Source organism: Neodiprion pinetum, chromosome 4 (genome assembly GCF_021155775.2).
Source record: "Neodiprion pinetum isolate iyNeoPine1 chromosome 4, iyNeoPine1.2, whole genome shotgun sequence".
Lineage (NCBI taxonomy): Eukaryota > Metazoa > Arthropoda > Insecta > Hymenoptera > Diprionidae > Neodiprion > Neodiprion pinetum.
Window position 1 is genome coordinate 23,723,015 of NC_060235.2, and position 16,993 is coordinate 23,740,007.

The window sequence follows — 16,993 nt, forward strand, 5'->3', positions numbered from 1 at the left end:
CTTGATGTGTCGAGCCTAAAGACACGTTTGAAATTTAATAATCTACCGTAATATTATTCATAACTAGGCTAATTACCAACTTATATAAATCCTCCCCTGTTATTGTGTAGTGTAAATAAATATTATTGTAATAATAAAATATGGTATTGTTTTCTTAGGAAACGAGCAGATTTTTATTTTTTCTTAATATCAAACCGTTGACACTTCCAATTAATTTCATCTTCGATAGACATAATTTCAAAATGAGACTTTCATTTTCCGTATATCACTTGCATGATTCCTAAATACTTTGAAAATTATGCCTGGTCATACCCTGTTTTAGACCATCGAATAATCAAACTCTATCACCTCGTTATTACGTTTCTATTTTTGAGGCAGATGACAAAATAAAAAAATGTCTTGAAAATCGCACGTTGTATATCAATTAAAATTAAAAATATTTTAAAAGAAATAATCTTTGTACTTGGATAGCACAGAATAGAATTAAAAAAAAAAAAAAAAAAAAAAACAAGCAAAGTTAGCACGGTTGTATTTACAACGCAGGAAGACATCGAAAGGTTCAATTACTACTTAACATACATATGAATAATATTAGTCGAATGAACGAAAATTTTCACACTGACCCATATCTGAAAAAATATATAACACACCTGTCAACATGGTTAATCTATTCATTGAAACTCTTCAACTGATTTACTCATTCATTTATTTATTGTATTATTTTTGCGTAGAACGCTACTCTTCAGGGAGACTTTCCGTTGGTATTTGAAGCAAAAAACAACTAGTCTCCTGAATCACTATACAATAGACAAATTCTGTCAACCAGGTACTTAAATTCATTTATATTTTTGAAAATACATGAAAAAATACCATCCAACTGTAACCAAGTTTCCGATAGCCATACAATATTGAAATTTTCTCATTCAAAAGATCTACAAAATTCTCTTACAATAAAAACTCCTTATAATAAATAACACTCTGCACGCACATCATTTTGTACGAAAAATGAACTTCACTTAGTTTTCGTTGCAAGCACAGATCATCAAAAATGACGACGCTGTATGTATCGTGATTTTTCAATTTATAGCGTACGCCACTGCAGTTGAATCACATATTTTTTGTAATCTCAATTTTCCTAGTCTTGTCTAGTCGGTTGACAAGCTCCCGATCAGCTATAATCCCTGTCATTTGCCAAAGTATAAACAGATTTTAATTATAAGAAAAAACTGACAATTGTCAAATACGATTCGCCGTATTTGACGGAAATCCGACATCCCCTTGACGCAATAATGAAATATAAAAGATAAACAAAAAAAAAAAGAAAGAAATCATTATTCAACGACATTGGCATTCTCTGAAATCCAATAAATCGTAATAAAGCAAAACATACTCATAGTTAACCATCTTGACTATTTAAAAGCCAATCTAAAGTTGCCAAATAATGATTTTTTCTTCAATGTTTCATCACCTTAACGTTACTAACTCCAACCTTGTCAAATATCTGTACGAGACCTTTTGTTTACTGAACATTGTATATTTTCTTCTCACTCGAGGTTAGATAAGCTGGCAATTATGTTCGCGGCACTCCCAAAGAAGCTCGATGATGAATCCGGATAATCTATGTCAGCCTTTGACATTTTTTCCTCAATCGGAAAAACATCGTGTTCGCAAGAGCTCCACCGATGCAATAGCGGAGGGGAGTAGAACGGCTCTTCTTCTTCTGGAACACCGACAAAAACACCATCTCCGAGCCGGACATTTCCGTTGTTAGACCGCAAACCCAGGTGTATTCCCATCACAGGACTATCGCCGGTAAACGGTCTCAGCTCAGGGTCCTTGATTTGTCGGTAACTGTAAAAAGAACCACTGTTATAGTTCATCGAATAGTTCGCAGCTAACGAGTTACAAAATAAGGAGACCAAAACTGGAAGTTCCTTTTCACGGTATATTGTCGGCTAAGTAGGTACCCAATGACTCGAATATCTTCATTTCATACAAAGAGTTGCACGTGATTTGCTGTCAAGTCCTAATAACATTGATATATCAATTTCTTTCTATAGAAAACACATTGATTTTTGACCGACGAAACTTCTCCAAAACTGTTATCATATGCTAATGCCCTAAGCTGATTAATATTCTACATCGATACGAACCCTTTAAGAGTCTTCAGTGGTTCTACTTTGGGACTTTTCATTCCTGTTTCCGGGTCGACGGTGGTGAATATGCATCGCGTGCATGGTTTCACGTTTCTAAAGACGACGTTCCCGATTTTCACCCAGTCCCAAGAATCTTCCTCTAAAACTTGTGCCCCTTTCACCACAAAGTTTGGCCTAAAATGCTGCGGTGTCACTGGGTCCTCAAGACGAGTGTTCAGGTCCGCAATCGAGGCCTCGTTCATCAAGGTGTAACTCGTCGCATCTGGATAAGCCCCCTGTAACATAAAAGGTGGGTACTGACCGATGATATAAGCTAACGTAAGTGTTGGCATCAAAAAAAGGAAATATAGATAGATCTAACAATTAATTCATTTAACTTTAACGTGCAATCCCTTCGAAATCGCACAAGTGTTAAACAGAATACAAATCACAAATAATTGTATATTCGATGAGATATAAATATCAGGCATTGTATCTTGATGGATAGACATATTTTCGAATAGAGAAATCAAAATGGAAAGATAAAATGATGAACGGAAGAAAGAAAATCAAATAGAGAGAAAAGAGGAAATTATATATCTTGGATATATTATATGGATTTCAGAGTAATAATAGACAGAGAAAAGGAATGAGAATTAATTCTAGTTTGCTTTTTTTACTTAATCGGATCTAGCTTGATGCTTTAATCCTTTCAGTCACGCAATTTGGTTACCTGAAAATGCAAAAAAAAAGTCAGACTATTTTATGGAATATAAGAAAAACGACAAAACGTAAGAAAAAAATATGCCACTATAATGGCTTTTGTGACTGAAAGAGTTAAATTAAATGCATTAGTTTTATTGGATCATCCCATACTCGAAACTGTCTGTAATCAGTTGCTTGAATTAAAAATTTACTGGTTGAATCGAGTCAACGAAACGGTTTGATTGATTCTATTTTCACAATCAATACCTCAATGTATCTAAATGGTCAAACCATTGAAAAATTTATTTACCATATGAAAAAAAACAGTTCCATCATTTTCCAGGATGCGCGTAATTTGGATAACGTGTAAAAGAAGTGCACAGATTATCGACCGTTTGACGAGGAATAAATATTATCAAACGTGCTGGACATTTAAGTGCGCCGTTATGAATGCCTCTGCAGCATCCCGGATAGAAGCCGATTATCACCGCTTGTGTGTCTGTAATATCAACTTACCGTATCTTCGCTGACGACCAGTGGGAACGGCTTGTTTTTCGTTCGCACATCTCTAGTCGGTCGGTCTAACGGATAATAGACAAGTCTGAGACCGGTATCTTCCTGGAGAAGGAATCTGGACAGCCAGCGAGCCGCTTCCTCGCCACAATCTCGGGCTGGAACTGGCTGGCCCCATACAGCCGCTCGGAATCCTTTACCTCTAAGGCCAGCCAGGTCAACCGAAACCGCCATCATCCCAGGCGCCCTGAGAGTCAGCGTGGATCCTGAAATGCTCGGCGAAACCTGCGCGAGGGTTTCAATAATTATTACTCTGACCGCTATCGTTGCTAAAAATATAATGTTAGATAGTGTTCTGTGTAATTAATGAAAGATCCAAGCCCAGTCTGGCAGAACAAGCATGGGAGCATGAACGTCGCTTTCATTGGAACAACAGGAGTGTTCTGTTCAAAGAACCAAACGCAGGCCTGGCTAATTGTAAGATTAAGGTAAGAGCCTGTATTGCCTAAACAAACACCGCAGAGAGGCAGTCGCATGTAGAACTCGTGTAACTATGGCTTTTCTTAATTGTAGAAGAGGTGACGAATCTGGTGAACACGGTTAATAACAAAACTAACCACCAGATGGCGCCTCGTACGGATATCAATACAAGTCAACTTGCCGGAACATCTCATTCGGTACGTGGCGGTCGCCCAATCGCCATCTCCTGAAAATCGGAGTGCCCGAAAAGTTGCGATGAAGACTAGAAGAAGCAATGGACCTAGTCCGGCTAATATCAAGACCCAACTCGCAAACATCACTGAGCAATAGTAGGTACATACAAACTCGGTCTTTTTCACGAAACATGAAATCGAGGCTAGTATCGCGTAATGTCAGATTTTTTTGCGATTGCGCATGAGCAGAGTGCAGAAAACACCACTTTTCACTCCTAGGATTCAAACTTGATTTTTATTGTACGCCGCGCCTGCCCAGTCGTCACTTAATCTCATCATCGCTGAAACATTTACTTTACGTGCCGAGCACAAGAAAGAAAAAACGCGTAAAACACGCTTGCGTTATTACTGCGCGCTATTGCGAAAAACTGATTTTTCCGAATCGATCATTTTCCCTGTCATAGATTAGTTTTTCGTGGGAGAGTATTTTTAAATAATGTGATAATTTGTTTGTTTCTTAAACACGTTGTGCAATGCATGCGTAGATATTTTTACAATGTCAACGGATCATAAAGATTTTCACAAATTATAATCATTGAGCAACAGGATTCCAACTACCGTAGGATTAGATAATTATGCACAGTATAGCATAAAAGACGTTGGTAATTAAGTTGCGCATCGGTCAATCTTATCTCGGCCGGTATAGAACAATAGAAACAAAAGTGGGCTTGTACGTGTACTTTCTAAGTGACGACAGAGAAGCGTTTAATGTAGCTAGGTACTGATAAGAAGCAGCGGAACAGTCGAGTTTCTATCGTTGATGGAATAGCTGTTTCCGCCACGATGAAATCTGCTCATGTCAAGAGAAATATCCCGTGTTTTTCAAAACTTTTCAATCTGGGGCACCTTGTGTTCGGCTTTTTGATTATGCTCAACGAAAGTTCGTTGAAGGTGTGTGAGTAATTACTTTTCGCATTGTTGCATACATAATTCATATGTATAATTCCACAAACTTTCACTTAGAATCAAACCTAGAATGATATACTTCCGTGTTCCACCATAAACGATTGTATGATTAATCGATCAATCAGGAATTCTGTAATCGTTTTCCCGATAAATCAACTAGTCCTTATTCTCAGATAATCGTTTTTCCGATTAATTGATCAATCGATCAATCGCCTTTTCTAATTAATCGTTTTTTCTATTAGGTGATTAATCGGACCTCTCAATTAACACTTTTTCCACCTACTTTTCTTCAACCGTACCATGAATCGGCAAATTGATGATAGAATACAAAAAGTATGTAATACAAGTACAGTAGCGTACCATGACAAATACTTTAGTGTTTCCGGCAATTTTCCAAATTCTTTTTAGTCAACCCACAAGCATAGTAATAATCCGTGTCATTTCCCAAAGTTTAAAGAGATTTCATTACTCGTCAAAAGAAAGAATTGGAAAATACGTTTGCTGTATTTGACGAAAGTCCGACATCCCCTCAAGTGACATGGCGTGTGATCCCTTTTACACTTAAGCTAAAAGTCCTGTCCCTCAGGAAGATATTGAATTCGATAAAAACTAACGTGTTGACCTTTCTCTAGCAAAGAAAAAATGCTAGCCTAATCTGAAACTACCTACTATTTAGAAACATTTTTGAAAAACCTTGTTGATAAGATTGTGTTTAATATCCCAGGGACATTTTTCCATTATTGTGATGTACCTGGACCATTCGCGGCAGTTGTCTTCCCGTGACAAAATGACCGTCCATGTCGATGACCATGAGAGTCCGATCCCTGAGCCAGCCGTCTCTGAGACCCAGAGGCGTACATTCCATGGTATTCAAGCGTACGGCACCTAAAGACTTTACAGGGAAGACCATGAGGTCGCTCAGTTCGCCGACCTTCCGCCACTTCTTCGGAGGCTGTTCCTTTTGGCGACGAGTCCAAAACCACCATGCCAAAGCGACGGCTGTCCCAGCGCCGACTATGACCGCCGTTGCGTAGGCCAACCTCGATCTCTCTTTAATGAGAAAATAATTAACGCTAAAGTATTAAATGAGATGCTGTTTAACGCTCTTGCAAATCTGAGATATGCCCCATTTATCCATTTCAAGAGCTCGTCGTTTCGCTTGTACACTGACAATTAAAAAAGATTATTATACGGGCCTTATTTGATCGAGAAAAAGATGCATATTTAGAAATTGAAATTAAAAGAAAACATTTTGGAGCATCATACTATTGCGTTAAAAATGCATTTTTTAGTTTCCGAAAATGGATACCTGTTTCTGAATTTCTATTTTACCAATGATGGGTACAAATGGTTCAATTTTGAAAGATCTGATCAACAACAACAATCTGAAACTTTTCCTTTTTTGATAGCATCAATTCATGTTTCCCCGGTTTATTTATTGCATACGTTACGCTGGACGAGTTTATTCGATTAACAATTAATTTAAACCACGGTTCTTGATCGGCGACTTTGAATAACAGTACGTATAACTTCACGCTTAGATGTTGAAAAAAATGTTTCTCAGGTGTATGTGAAGCGGGTCTGGGATAGCATTAGAAATGAATAACTCTTGCCAGGAATGTGATGAGAAATGAGATGTATGTCATTCTCATTATCGGACGTCCTACTGCAACGTTATCCATGTTCCCGTATTATTTGTACCCTAAATTCTCAACAAGTAGAGCGTACGTCTACACTTTCATCTTCCACGCACGGTTAAACGGGATAACTGTATAATATCATTCTGCAACTACTTATTAAGTGAAATATTCATTACTCGTGAACTATCAGCAAACGTTAATTATTTCGGTTAAGAGAAAAGGACGGTAAATTGTAGACATTCTTTTGCTGGTGAAAATATGCATACGAGCAATTCTCACTCAAGTCGAAAGGGTTCGGTATGTTTAACCTTAAATCCGACTCGAGAGTTTTTTTTGATTTACGTTTCTCCTGAAACTATATCCGAAAGAGTTTTGCTTTTTTATACTTTTAGTTTTGACTAATCAATTATCAAATCTTTCGAAGAATTACAAATTGAATAATTTTTTCTCAAACATGACTCGTTCTAATAAAAAACTCTCCGAAGATTTTTAGTTTTTACCTTGGTCTAAAGATAAACGAAACTGAAAAAAAAATTGGCATTAATTTAATATGGAGTGATTTTTTATTGATTTGTCGTAGGTTTCTTAATTACAACTTCCTGAAATGAAACTGGCTATTGCATATTGAAATCCTAAATATACCAGACAATTTCATTTTCGACGGCTATAATTGTATTTACTTGGACTAAATTCGAATGAAATTCACGCAAAATTAAAACATGGCATTATAATTTTTCGACAATATTGTAACACTGTACCAGTAACGTTAGTAGTATAATATGCCAGTTGCAGTAGTGGTGCGAGAAATAATGATGTGTAGGTTATCGTAACACGTGGTATAAATATCATTTAAACGCTGAAAAGAAAGTTTTTTTTTCAAGTTTCTTTTTAATACGAACAATGATCAGATAGCACCCGTTTTAACTGAATTACTTGATCTGCATAACTCTTCTGCAGTGGAAATAGCAGTACGTTGAATAATAGTTTTTACAGTACATGAACTATATACATAGGAAATTACCCTCTTAATTTAAAACCGTCTGGGTATGATAACTTCGTTTACTCAGAGGAAACAAATAACCAATCTTAACTGTTTATTCGCATGCGGTTCGATTTAAAATAGTGCGAGTGTTCAACTGTACGTAGAATTCAATATTATGTTCAAGAACCACGATATGCTTCAGTAATCTTCTATCCGTGATCATAAAGTTCTTGGCATTCTTTAGTTCGTTTTCTTTTTCTCTTGATTTTATCGACGCTTCGCTGGTTCTTCCGGGTTTCGAACATCTGTTGTACTTTGCATAGAATGAACGTCATGATAACCGATGAACACGTGAAGAAAGGATGGAACGCTACGTTGCATGATTCGAGTAAATATGTACGATGTTACACTCGGCTGCATTTCCATTTCCGTCGCCATGGGCAAGGATACCTAGGACCTGAGCAGAATCAATACTTCGCGAATCGAGCAGTTCGTGAGCCTACTTGCTGGGAAAAAATCGTATGCAGCCTAATAAAATAATAACGAGACAGCATACACATCACAATCACAATTTCTGTACTTTTCAAGTACGTGATTTAATTGTTGCAGGTATGATGATGAGTCCAAGAGACGATCGTGAACACGTGTATTACGAAACACGTGTCTTAAAATTCTACAAATTTCCGACTCAACGAGCGTTTGTGTCTTTTGACTTGAATTATTGGAGCTTGATAATAATTCAAGTTAGCAGACATAATAAATGTTAAGTGTCGAGGCTATAATTTTATCTTATTAAAGATGTAGAAACACCGTGCATAATATAATTCACGAATGATACTTCATTATCTGTGCAGGAGTCACTCGTGTTTATTTTACTGAAGATAAGGTCGGGTATTTTCTTCAAACAATCATCCATAATACGATCACAAACTATCGTATTGATAACGTCAATGTGTTTCATGTAAAAAATGATGTAAACCATTTTTATCTGCAGTTTGCAGCGTAGAAATAAAACCTCTCGACGACATGTGAGCCTGGTACAAGTGTTGTGATTTGGGATTCGACTTTTTTTTCATTGATCTGTCACGTCTGCAAGGAACGAAAATTCAAATGGACGTATTCTGACTTACCCATTCAAGCGAGGATGTCAGTCTTCACCGGAGACGTCAAAATCCAAACATCCACACCCCGAGGTGTGAAGCCGGGTTAAGGAGGAGCACGGCACTGCACTATCGGCGGTGGACGATACAACGGGCTTGCATGAATGTGACTAACGAGTTACAAGCGGCGCATGTGACTTTGCGAACTGGCTAGCGTAATTTCACGCGGCGCCGAGGGACTCCTCAAGTTTCGGTCGGCTTAATAGCACGCGCCTACAGTTACTGGCGGTGGGAAAAATGTAGATCTACACGAGTTTACGCCGCGGGCCGGCCTGAAAGACTCGCGGCACCGTTATCTCGATATCTGCGCTATCTGACGCACTGCGCTTATTTACGGCGCTCCCTGTTCTTACCAAGAGCAAAACATCGCTGCGTGCTACATAACTTAACCGCAGACATAGACACGCGTTGCGAAGTATCTTCCAGAGGTGAAAATTTCGTGAAATCCAGACACGTGAGGGAGATACCATTTTAAAAGAAATAGATCGGTGTTAATTTGAAAAAAAAACAAATATATACAACCGAGTACCGTAATTTTTTTGATCGAGGCAAAAACCTGATGAAATGGATTAATGCAAGTTATATATTATCTGCGCGCATTAAATTATTTTATGGACGCTGGATATAATGTATCGCATGAATGATTTTAAACTTCGTTGTGATGACTTTTGCTCTAGTTTTGCATGTAGAACTCTGCCTGGTCGTCGGTACAGGTCAAATTAAAAAACGTCTAGAACGCGCAGTATTCAGGATGGTATATATCGTGTTTCTTATCGAAGCGATCCACCAATAAAAACACATGATTCGTGACATTTTGTCAAGACGCAGCGATGCAAATATTTGCGTTTAGGCAGAAGTACAAATATTAATCCTTACTCTAATAGAAAGCCAAAACGACAAAACCCGCGACATATGACTCAAAAGATATTTCTATCAATTTCTTAGCAGCTCACAAACTTGTCGAAATATTTAAAAATTATTGCTGACGTGAATAAATTATCGATCCAAGGTCTGCAAGGATTACAAGAACTAAAATCACTAGTTGAAATAAGGTAATGTTTCAAATTTCTAATTTTCCATCCTCCCATGATGCTTTGAACCGAAGTAACTTACCTATCTAATGGCTGAAAATGATGCTATATTCTAAGGATACAGTCAATCCAAGTTTATAACTTTCTACACCTACGTCGCTGCAAACATTGTACTGGAAATCGAGTTCAGCCCTCGACTTAACGTCCTCAAAACGACAAATGTATGCACGTTACTGCAGTTCATACATTCCTTAAAAACATTCCAGTATTTCTACAATATGAATGCAGTATTACGCAAAAAAAATTCTGTCAGAGCTGTATTAGAAATATTTTACACAATATCTAGAAATATTTCAGTCACATTTAAAATTGAATCATTAGTCAAAAACTTCTCTAATATTCCTGAAACATTTGATGTAGTTTGGGGCAAAATTCAGTTGGGAAACTTGGAACTATTAGATCGACATTTCACTCTCTGATATATATTACTGTAAAAGTATCGAACTTCACAACTTATAAATATTGCACAGAGGATTTGAAGTGTATTTACGAGGGTCTGATTTCAGGAGTTTCTGTAAAATGATTGTGCTACAGTGTCAGAAAAAGCGTTCTGATTCCTTATAGAACTGATTAAATATTGTACAAAATTTTAATCCATTTATTTTTCGCCCTGAGCAGCCTTTCGCTAGGTCTGAAAGAATATTTATGTTTGCCTATAAAAAACATAGATATATACATATAGCAAACTACACGATTAGTCATCGTCGGTGATAACACCGAACCTTCCAATATATAACGTATTTCCAAATGTGCGTACCGTGGGACATTTAACACAGGGTGATTCCGCCTGTATGACAGAGCAACAGCTCGAGACTGAAGTTTAAGAATAAAGAGTACATCGAATTGCCTGTATGCAGGCGGATACGTCGCGTAATGCATGTACCCTTAATTGCCTATATGCGGGCGAAATCACCGTAACTGGTGAATGACGCGTCGATAGCGCGCACTCTTGTGGCCAGAAAACAAAGCGGGTGACGTGAGTTTTCCTCCTTGAATGCCTGCTGGCAGTGCTTGGCATGCTTGGTGCTTTGTTCGTTTTGTAGGTGGACGAGTGTGTTTTGACTCATTTGAACTTTGACGTAAATTTTCGTCGTTATCGAGTGATTAACCATCACCGTAAACCGATGCAATCTATAACTCGCGGTCAGCAACAAGTGCGCACATTGTCTTTGGTGTGGTCATTTACGGAGTAGAGAGCTACCAGGCGAGGAAATATCCTCGAGAATTTCCGCATTCACAAATTAAGGTAGGTCATTGCCACTGTCTCTGGTTAGACGTGCCAGCGACTTGTCACTAACTTTCACAGCAGGTAGAGTTGATATTGAACCTCTCTGAGAATTCCTCACTAACGATGTGAGTGAGTCAGAATTGCTGTGCTATTTTCGTGGCGACAATGGAGTTGACTATATTGTTTTCGCAGGCTGACCGATAGATCGGCGAGCCATGATTCAAGGAAATGAAAAGTACATCGGATTAATGCAGGTTAAGAATACCGATGTCTTATCCAATTGACGACAAGTATTCTTATCAATTTACAGAGAAAGAATGCCTATTCTATACAGCGTCGTGGCACGTGGGCCAACAGTGCTCGCCAAGCATGCGGCGCGCACTGGAAACTTTGCCGAAGTGACCGAACGGATTTTGGCTAAAATACCACCGCACAATGACAAGCTAACTTATACCCAAGGGCCGTACCTCTTCCACTACATGTGCGATAACAGGATTGTATACATGTGCATCACGGATGACGTGCGTAATGAGTATTTCCAAGAACTTTTACATAGCGCCCTGTACCCACTACTTGTGACAAAAATAACTTTTACTAACACGAAATACGAGTCAATCGGGAAAGGGGTTTTATCCAAAGCTGCGCAATTGTTTAAAAATTTAGAAACAAAGAAACAAAGCTGGTATCACCTCTGTAATGTAATTCCTTGAGATCTGGGAATGTCAATTCTAGCTTTCTCTGCGTTTCTTTCAATTCTGTTTTTAATAACCGATTGTTACAAGTATAAATGAACCAGAATATATAAAACGTACCTAGAATATCATATATTTTGTTTCCACTTTTGTTTACATCAACAGATGACGTTTGCATATAGGTCATTCTCAGTTAAGAGGTAAATTGCTTATTGATAAAACGCGGCACGGTAAAATTTTTCAAAATTTAATTAAATTTTATAATGTTTCGATCAAAACAATCATTCTAAACGTGTCTGCAAGGCAGTCAGTCAATTTATTAATTTTATCTTGTTTTATAAGAAACCAGGGGAGAGACTTGATATACAGAGTAGGATACTTTGTGAACAGCGAAAGGATTTTAATGTTATTTTATGAAAGAAAACAACTTTTCTTTTGAGTATTAACTTTATTCTGTATAAAAAATTCAGTATAAAAAATTATAGTTTGAAGTTTTCATATCCCCCCTGGATATCGTGTCTTTCCCCTGGCCCTTAACAAGACAGGGGAGATATAAACAGGGGAGATACTTTTTAGTAACAAAAACAGAAATAATGACAAATGTATTTATTGTACGCGATTAACCAAGAAAACTTAGAATCTATACACTACAAGAAGTGAATATACAAATGAATTAAAATTTTTAGATGAATATTTTTAAAATAAAACTTACCAGTGCAGAGACTCCATTCACTCGTTCTCAACTGTATCCACAGAGTGTCAGTAATGAAATAAATGACAAAATGACTGCGCACCTAGTTCGAGTGGCGCTGATTACAAACTATAAACTCAACGACGTTTGTTCAAGGTCTTCAATTGCCGCAAGTCGGTAAACAAATGCCGATTTTACAGAAAAATAAACGTGCCAGGGGACGAGACACAAAATGTGGGGGACAAACGTAAATGTAAATTTGTTTTAAGAAAAAAAAAATATGCAATTTTACTTGCTTGATTACGATAATTTATTTAATTTAATTTGTTGAAATATACAATTTAAGTAATCTATTTGATTTCTAAGTACTTTAAATTACTAATACATGAACAGAATCAGCCCGGGGACAGGCCAGGGAGAGATGTTTTCCGACTTTGAGATGAAATTGTGACTAAATAAAATAAAATTAAGAAATGAATTTGAGTTACCACTTACATGAGCACGAGTTTTAAGAGATAATTACATTCTTTTTAATAAATTTTTTTAAAAAAAGTGATTTTTCACCGTGGACGTCGAATTTACCTCTTAACTGAGAATGACCCATATGTATCAGCTCATGGCCACGTTATATGTTCTCAGGCTATATGTAATCACAAAATAATTTACTTGAAGTTTTGCTCTGTGCACACCGGTTTTCTCTAAAATTAGTTCAACTACATAGATACGTAACTGAACTTAGAAGAAAAGTTTGCCAAAAAACTTTTATAGTGTAAGTTGCATGAATATTTGGTCAAATGAGAACGTTTAGTACTTTGATATGGACAAAGTTAAATATGCGAGGATGCACCTAAAATTAGTTGCTTCATCTCTTCTGGAATCTTAAAAAATGACACAGAAAAAGAAGAGTAAATTACAAGGTGGGTGGGGGCAAAAATGTAGAGCAATCAGCAAATCAAAAGGCTTCAATATCAAATCTTCAGAGCCAAAAATCTGTTTCGCTTGGATTGATAATATTCGATACATTTCTCAAAATGGTTTTTAATACTCTTGAAGAAAACTGTTTTTTAATCATTTTCCTTGGACAAACTATTACAAATTTCATAATTGTCGTCATAATAAAAGCAGTGAAACTTGATATTGCTCGTAATTTCATGGGTAATTATTTTATAAGCATCAGTTATCTACGATCAACAGATGGTATTGTCTGGATAATACGACATTTACCAATCTTAGTACAAATGCAAATGTTTCTCTTGATTAACTGATTGGTGACTTTGAATTTCAGGAATTTCAACGGTCGCGTGCCTTCTTATACTTGAATGAAATTAAGAGACGATTTGAAGCAGCTTATGGACATGGAGCTCAAACTGCTCTAGCCTATGCAATGAACTCTGAGTTTTCGAGGGTGCTGGCCAATGAAATGGTAAGTTATAAGTTTTCGAGTCCCGTAGAGAAAATTTTTGAGATCACAGCAGCGATTCAGCTTCTCTGAAAGATTGTGGTTTTTATGCACATACCAATAACTATGACAAAATTTCGGTGCAAAAATTGACAGAACTTTGTTTCTTACTGTCAATTGAAAAAGGTGTAGAAAAAAACAGAAAACACTAAGTTTGACATCAATAAATCTTAGTTCTCAACTTATTATAAATTTTTTAGTGAATATGCTAGTTTTTTAAAATCTACTTTCATTACCTGCGACAACGCTCATTAAAACAGTTCATTTTCTTAACATTAAACAGAAACACTACAGCGAGTCCACAGATATCGATACACTATCCAAAGTGCATGGGGAACTTGATGAACTTAAAGACATTATGGTGAAGAATATCGATAACGTTGCGGCACGAGGGGAAAGACTAGAATTGCTCATAAACAAAACTGAGAATTTGACTGCTAGTGTAAGTTTCAATCCCTACTCTTATAAGTTATCTATAGGGCAATTCTTCTGGAAGGTATGATTAAAAAGCCGAGTTTCAACCGAATTTCATAACATGCAATATCTTGTTGCAGAAATGTCATTCTTGAGAAGTAATTGCCATTGAAAACTGAACTATCGACTTTGTTTAGTTTGATAGATTTATATATGCATATCATCTTCATCATTCCCACGAAAATCTTTAAAAAATCATACAAGAATTGGCAGCGCCACCAAGTAAACCATTACAGAAAATTTTTATTTTTTCAGTATTCTACAAATTGTTCCTCTGCATAAATAGTTTTTATTGAAATAGTAAAATTTGCACTAATGACTAATTAACTAATCTTGCAGTCTGTGACGTTCAGGAAAACAAGCAGAAATCTGGCTCGTTCCCTTTTTTGGAAGAACATAAAGCTTTATGTGATAGTGGCTCTTGTTTTGATCGTACGTATAAATCTCAATAATTAGGCATCTAATGTGTCACAAGGAATTCTACCAATCATACACATAAAAAGTATATTCTGCTCTTATTCAAACAGTTCATCATGCTTTACCCAAAACTTTACCTATGAGAAACCCTTGAGCTATGGATCGTTGGAGCCTTTGACTTAGGTCATATCCAAGGATCGTGAAGTTTTGCTTTGTTCAAATTGTATATCTTGCAAAGTTACAAATGTTGATAAATAAAGTAAGAGAATTAAGAAATTCAGATTTACACTGGAAAGAACCAAAATTTTGCCTATCCATCGTTTGCTTCCTTCGTAAAATCAAACGTAAAATGTTTATCGAAAAGTAGAACAAAATTTTATCATCGGATACAAACTAAAATTTAACGCCGTAATTTTTCCCAAATCGGAGGTATATTACTCTGCTTACATAATTATGATAAATTTTAATAGATACAGTAAAATCAATTTTTTGATGCCGGGTCGTTATTTTTATGATTGATGAAATTCCCTGCATTTTATTTGACTTGAATGATTATGGCAGTATGTATTTATTATTTTTTTTTATTCCAGGTTGTAATATACTTTGTTGTGGCAATGGCTTGTGGAGGTCTTGCATGGCAGAAATGTGTCGGTAATTGAAGATATTTTAGACAATTCTAAATTTGGATTGTATGGAATCAGTGCCGGTATCCTTGACCAATGAATGAACATGTTAAGCGTTTTCGCAGACATTGGCCAAATTATTTAAGGTACTCAAACAATGAATCTGTTGCACTGTTTTTTGATGGAAATGTTTTCAAATCATGGCACACGGTAAGGTAGAAGGAAGGAGGAAGGATGGGAGGAGAGCGATATTTGGTATTGAACTAATTTATAAATTCAATCAATAAAAATACCTTTATATATTGTTTATCATCTTTATTTTTTTTATTTTTATTTGTTTTTTCTTCTATATCGTTATTGCATACTGTTAAGACGGATGCTGAATAATATCGTCGTAAAAGTTCAAAAGCATTACGTTTCGATCATTGGCCACAAGATTCTAGACTTATTGTGATATAACAACCATTTATTTTGTTTCTAAATAGTAAGAAATTTGAGTAACCGTGAATTTATCTCTTTCAACAATTGTTAATAGATAGTAAAGTGGAATAAAAAGTTGAACGGAAGAAATGAACTGGATACTTGTTCCCTTTTACAAAGTGGGGCGATAAAGGCATATTATCATGTAATGTACATACCTGTAGGTAATAACTGATTTTGTTAACTTCGAATTATTTTACTACTGTGATTATCATATCATAAGCATATATGCTCAAACATAAGTAACTACAGCCTGTATAAACATTATTTTAAGCTATATTTCACGTAGTACAGTGTGGTCGGTTTCAAATACCCCGTGCGAATATCTCGGAAAGGAAAAGAGATACAAAAAAAAGTTTCATACAAAACTTGTAGCGTTTCAAGAGATAAAGACGATGCTGATATAGGCCGGGATTTGAGGATTGTATCATTTTTTAGGTTTTGAAAATAACGTCTGATTTTGGTTAAGCAATAGGTATTTTGGATATAAGCAGCTGATACCAAGATCAAACACGAATTTAAGGACGCGAAATTTTTTTTGCCGTATTTTCTCCCTTCTTTCACCTCATCTTCCGTGCGTATTCATTGACCCTCAACCCTCACTGCAAAAACTGACCACCATGTGTACCCACCTAAATTATATTTTACTACTCCGCTGCATTATACCCTCAAATGAATCGTAATAAAAAGATTATTCGTCATTACACAGAACTTGTCGTCGCTCTTTCGAACGTATAACTTTGGTTAACGAATCCCAAAATTGATCCCACATACCGTCGTAATGATCAAAAGTTATTGAAATTTTCTGTGGAATTGTTGGGGACAAAAAATAGAAATGAAAAACAATAATTTGAAATGAATCAGTATTTCTCATATAAATAAATAAATACGTGCATACCTAAAACATCATCGCGGAGGAACTTACTATAAGTACGCTATAAAAAATTATCGCAATTTTTTGTTATAAACTCACACACAATGACATTATCTATCACTTCTGTTGAAACTAAGCCTATTGCCATGTTCCAGAAAACTGACATAAACGGTGAAAAAGGTAGCAGCCGTAATAGGCGATGAAAATTTC

General features: G+C 36.3%; 2 protein-coding genes and 1 long non-coding RNA gene across 6 annotated transcripts in view; 2 read left to right on the top strand and 1 right to left on the bottom strand.

Moving 5' to 3' along the window:
• Positions 1 to 605: 605 nt before the first annotated feature.
• LOC124216137 (Mitochondrial amidoxime reducing component) overlaps positions 606 to 16,993 on the bottom strand; it is a 57,419-nt gene continuing 41,031 nt past the window's right edge. The window contains exons 1-5 of one of the 2 annotated variants that reach the window (XM_046620306.2): positions 8,725 to 8,860; positions 5,724 to 6,022; positions 3,357 to 3,638; positions 2,154 to 2,431; positions 606 to 1,851 (exon numbers count right to left, since the gene is read on the bottom strand). In XM_046620306.2, the coding sequence (XP_046476262.1) occupies positions 1,545 to 1,851; positions 2,154 to 2,431; positions 3,357 to 3,638; positions 5,724 to 6,022; positions 8,725 to 8,728 (1,170 nt within the window). In that variant the 5' untranslated portion in view covers positions 8,729 to 8,860 and the 3' untranslated portion in view covers positions 606 to 1,544. Of the gene's footprint in view, positions 1,852 to 2,153; positions 2,432 to 3,356; positions 3,639 to 5,723; positions 6,023 to 8,724; positions 8,861 to 16,993 lie in introns of those variants that run through there. The other variant, XM_069135627.1, reaches the window with a different exon arrangement.
• LOC124216138 (uncharacterized) lies at positions 3,712 to 8,731 on the top strand. The gene is made up of 4 exons (XR_006882537.2): positions 3,712 to 3,841; positions 3,927 to 4,162; positions 5,697 to 8,113; positions 8,204 to 8,731. It is a non-coding gene; the product is annotated as an uncharacterized lncRNA (long non-coding RNA).
• Positions 10,817 to 16,620, top strand: LOC124216127 (Vesicle-associated membrane protein 7). 3 transcript variants are annotated; one of them, XM_046620284.2, is made up of 7 exons: positions 10,820 to 11,091; positions 11,266 to 11,308; positions 11,384 to 11,594; positions 13,742 to 13,879; positions 14,199 to 14,357; positions 14,729 to 14,821; positions 15,397 to 16,620. In XM_046620284.2, the coding sequence occupies exons 2-7, from the start codon at positions 11,289 to 11,291 to the stop codon at positions 15,463 to 15,465; spliced, it is 690 nt and encodes a 229-aa protein (XP_046476240.1). In that variant the 5' UTR covers positions 10,820 to 11,091; positions 11,266 to 11,288; the 3' UTR covers positions 15,466 to 16,620. The 3 variants fall into 3 exon arrangements, with proteins under 3 accessions (XP_046476243.1, XP_046476240.1, XP_046476242.1); XM_046620287.2 differs by lacking the exon at positions 14,729 to 14,821 and having other exon boundaries at positions 10,817 to 11,091; XM_046620286.2 differs by lacking the exon at positions 11,266 to 11,308 and having other exon boundaries at positions 10,821 to 11,091.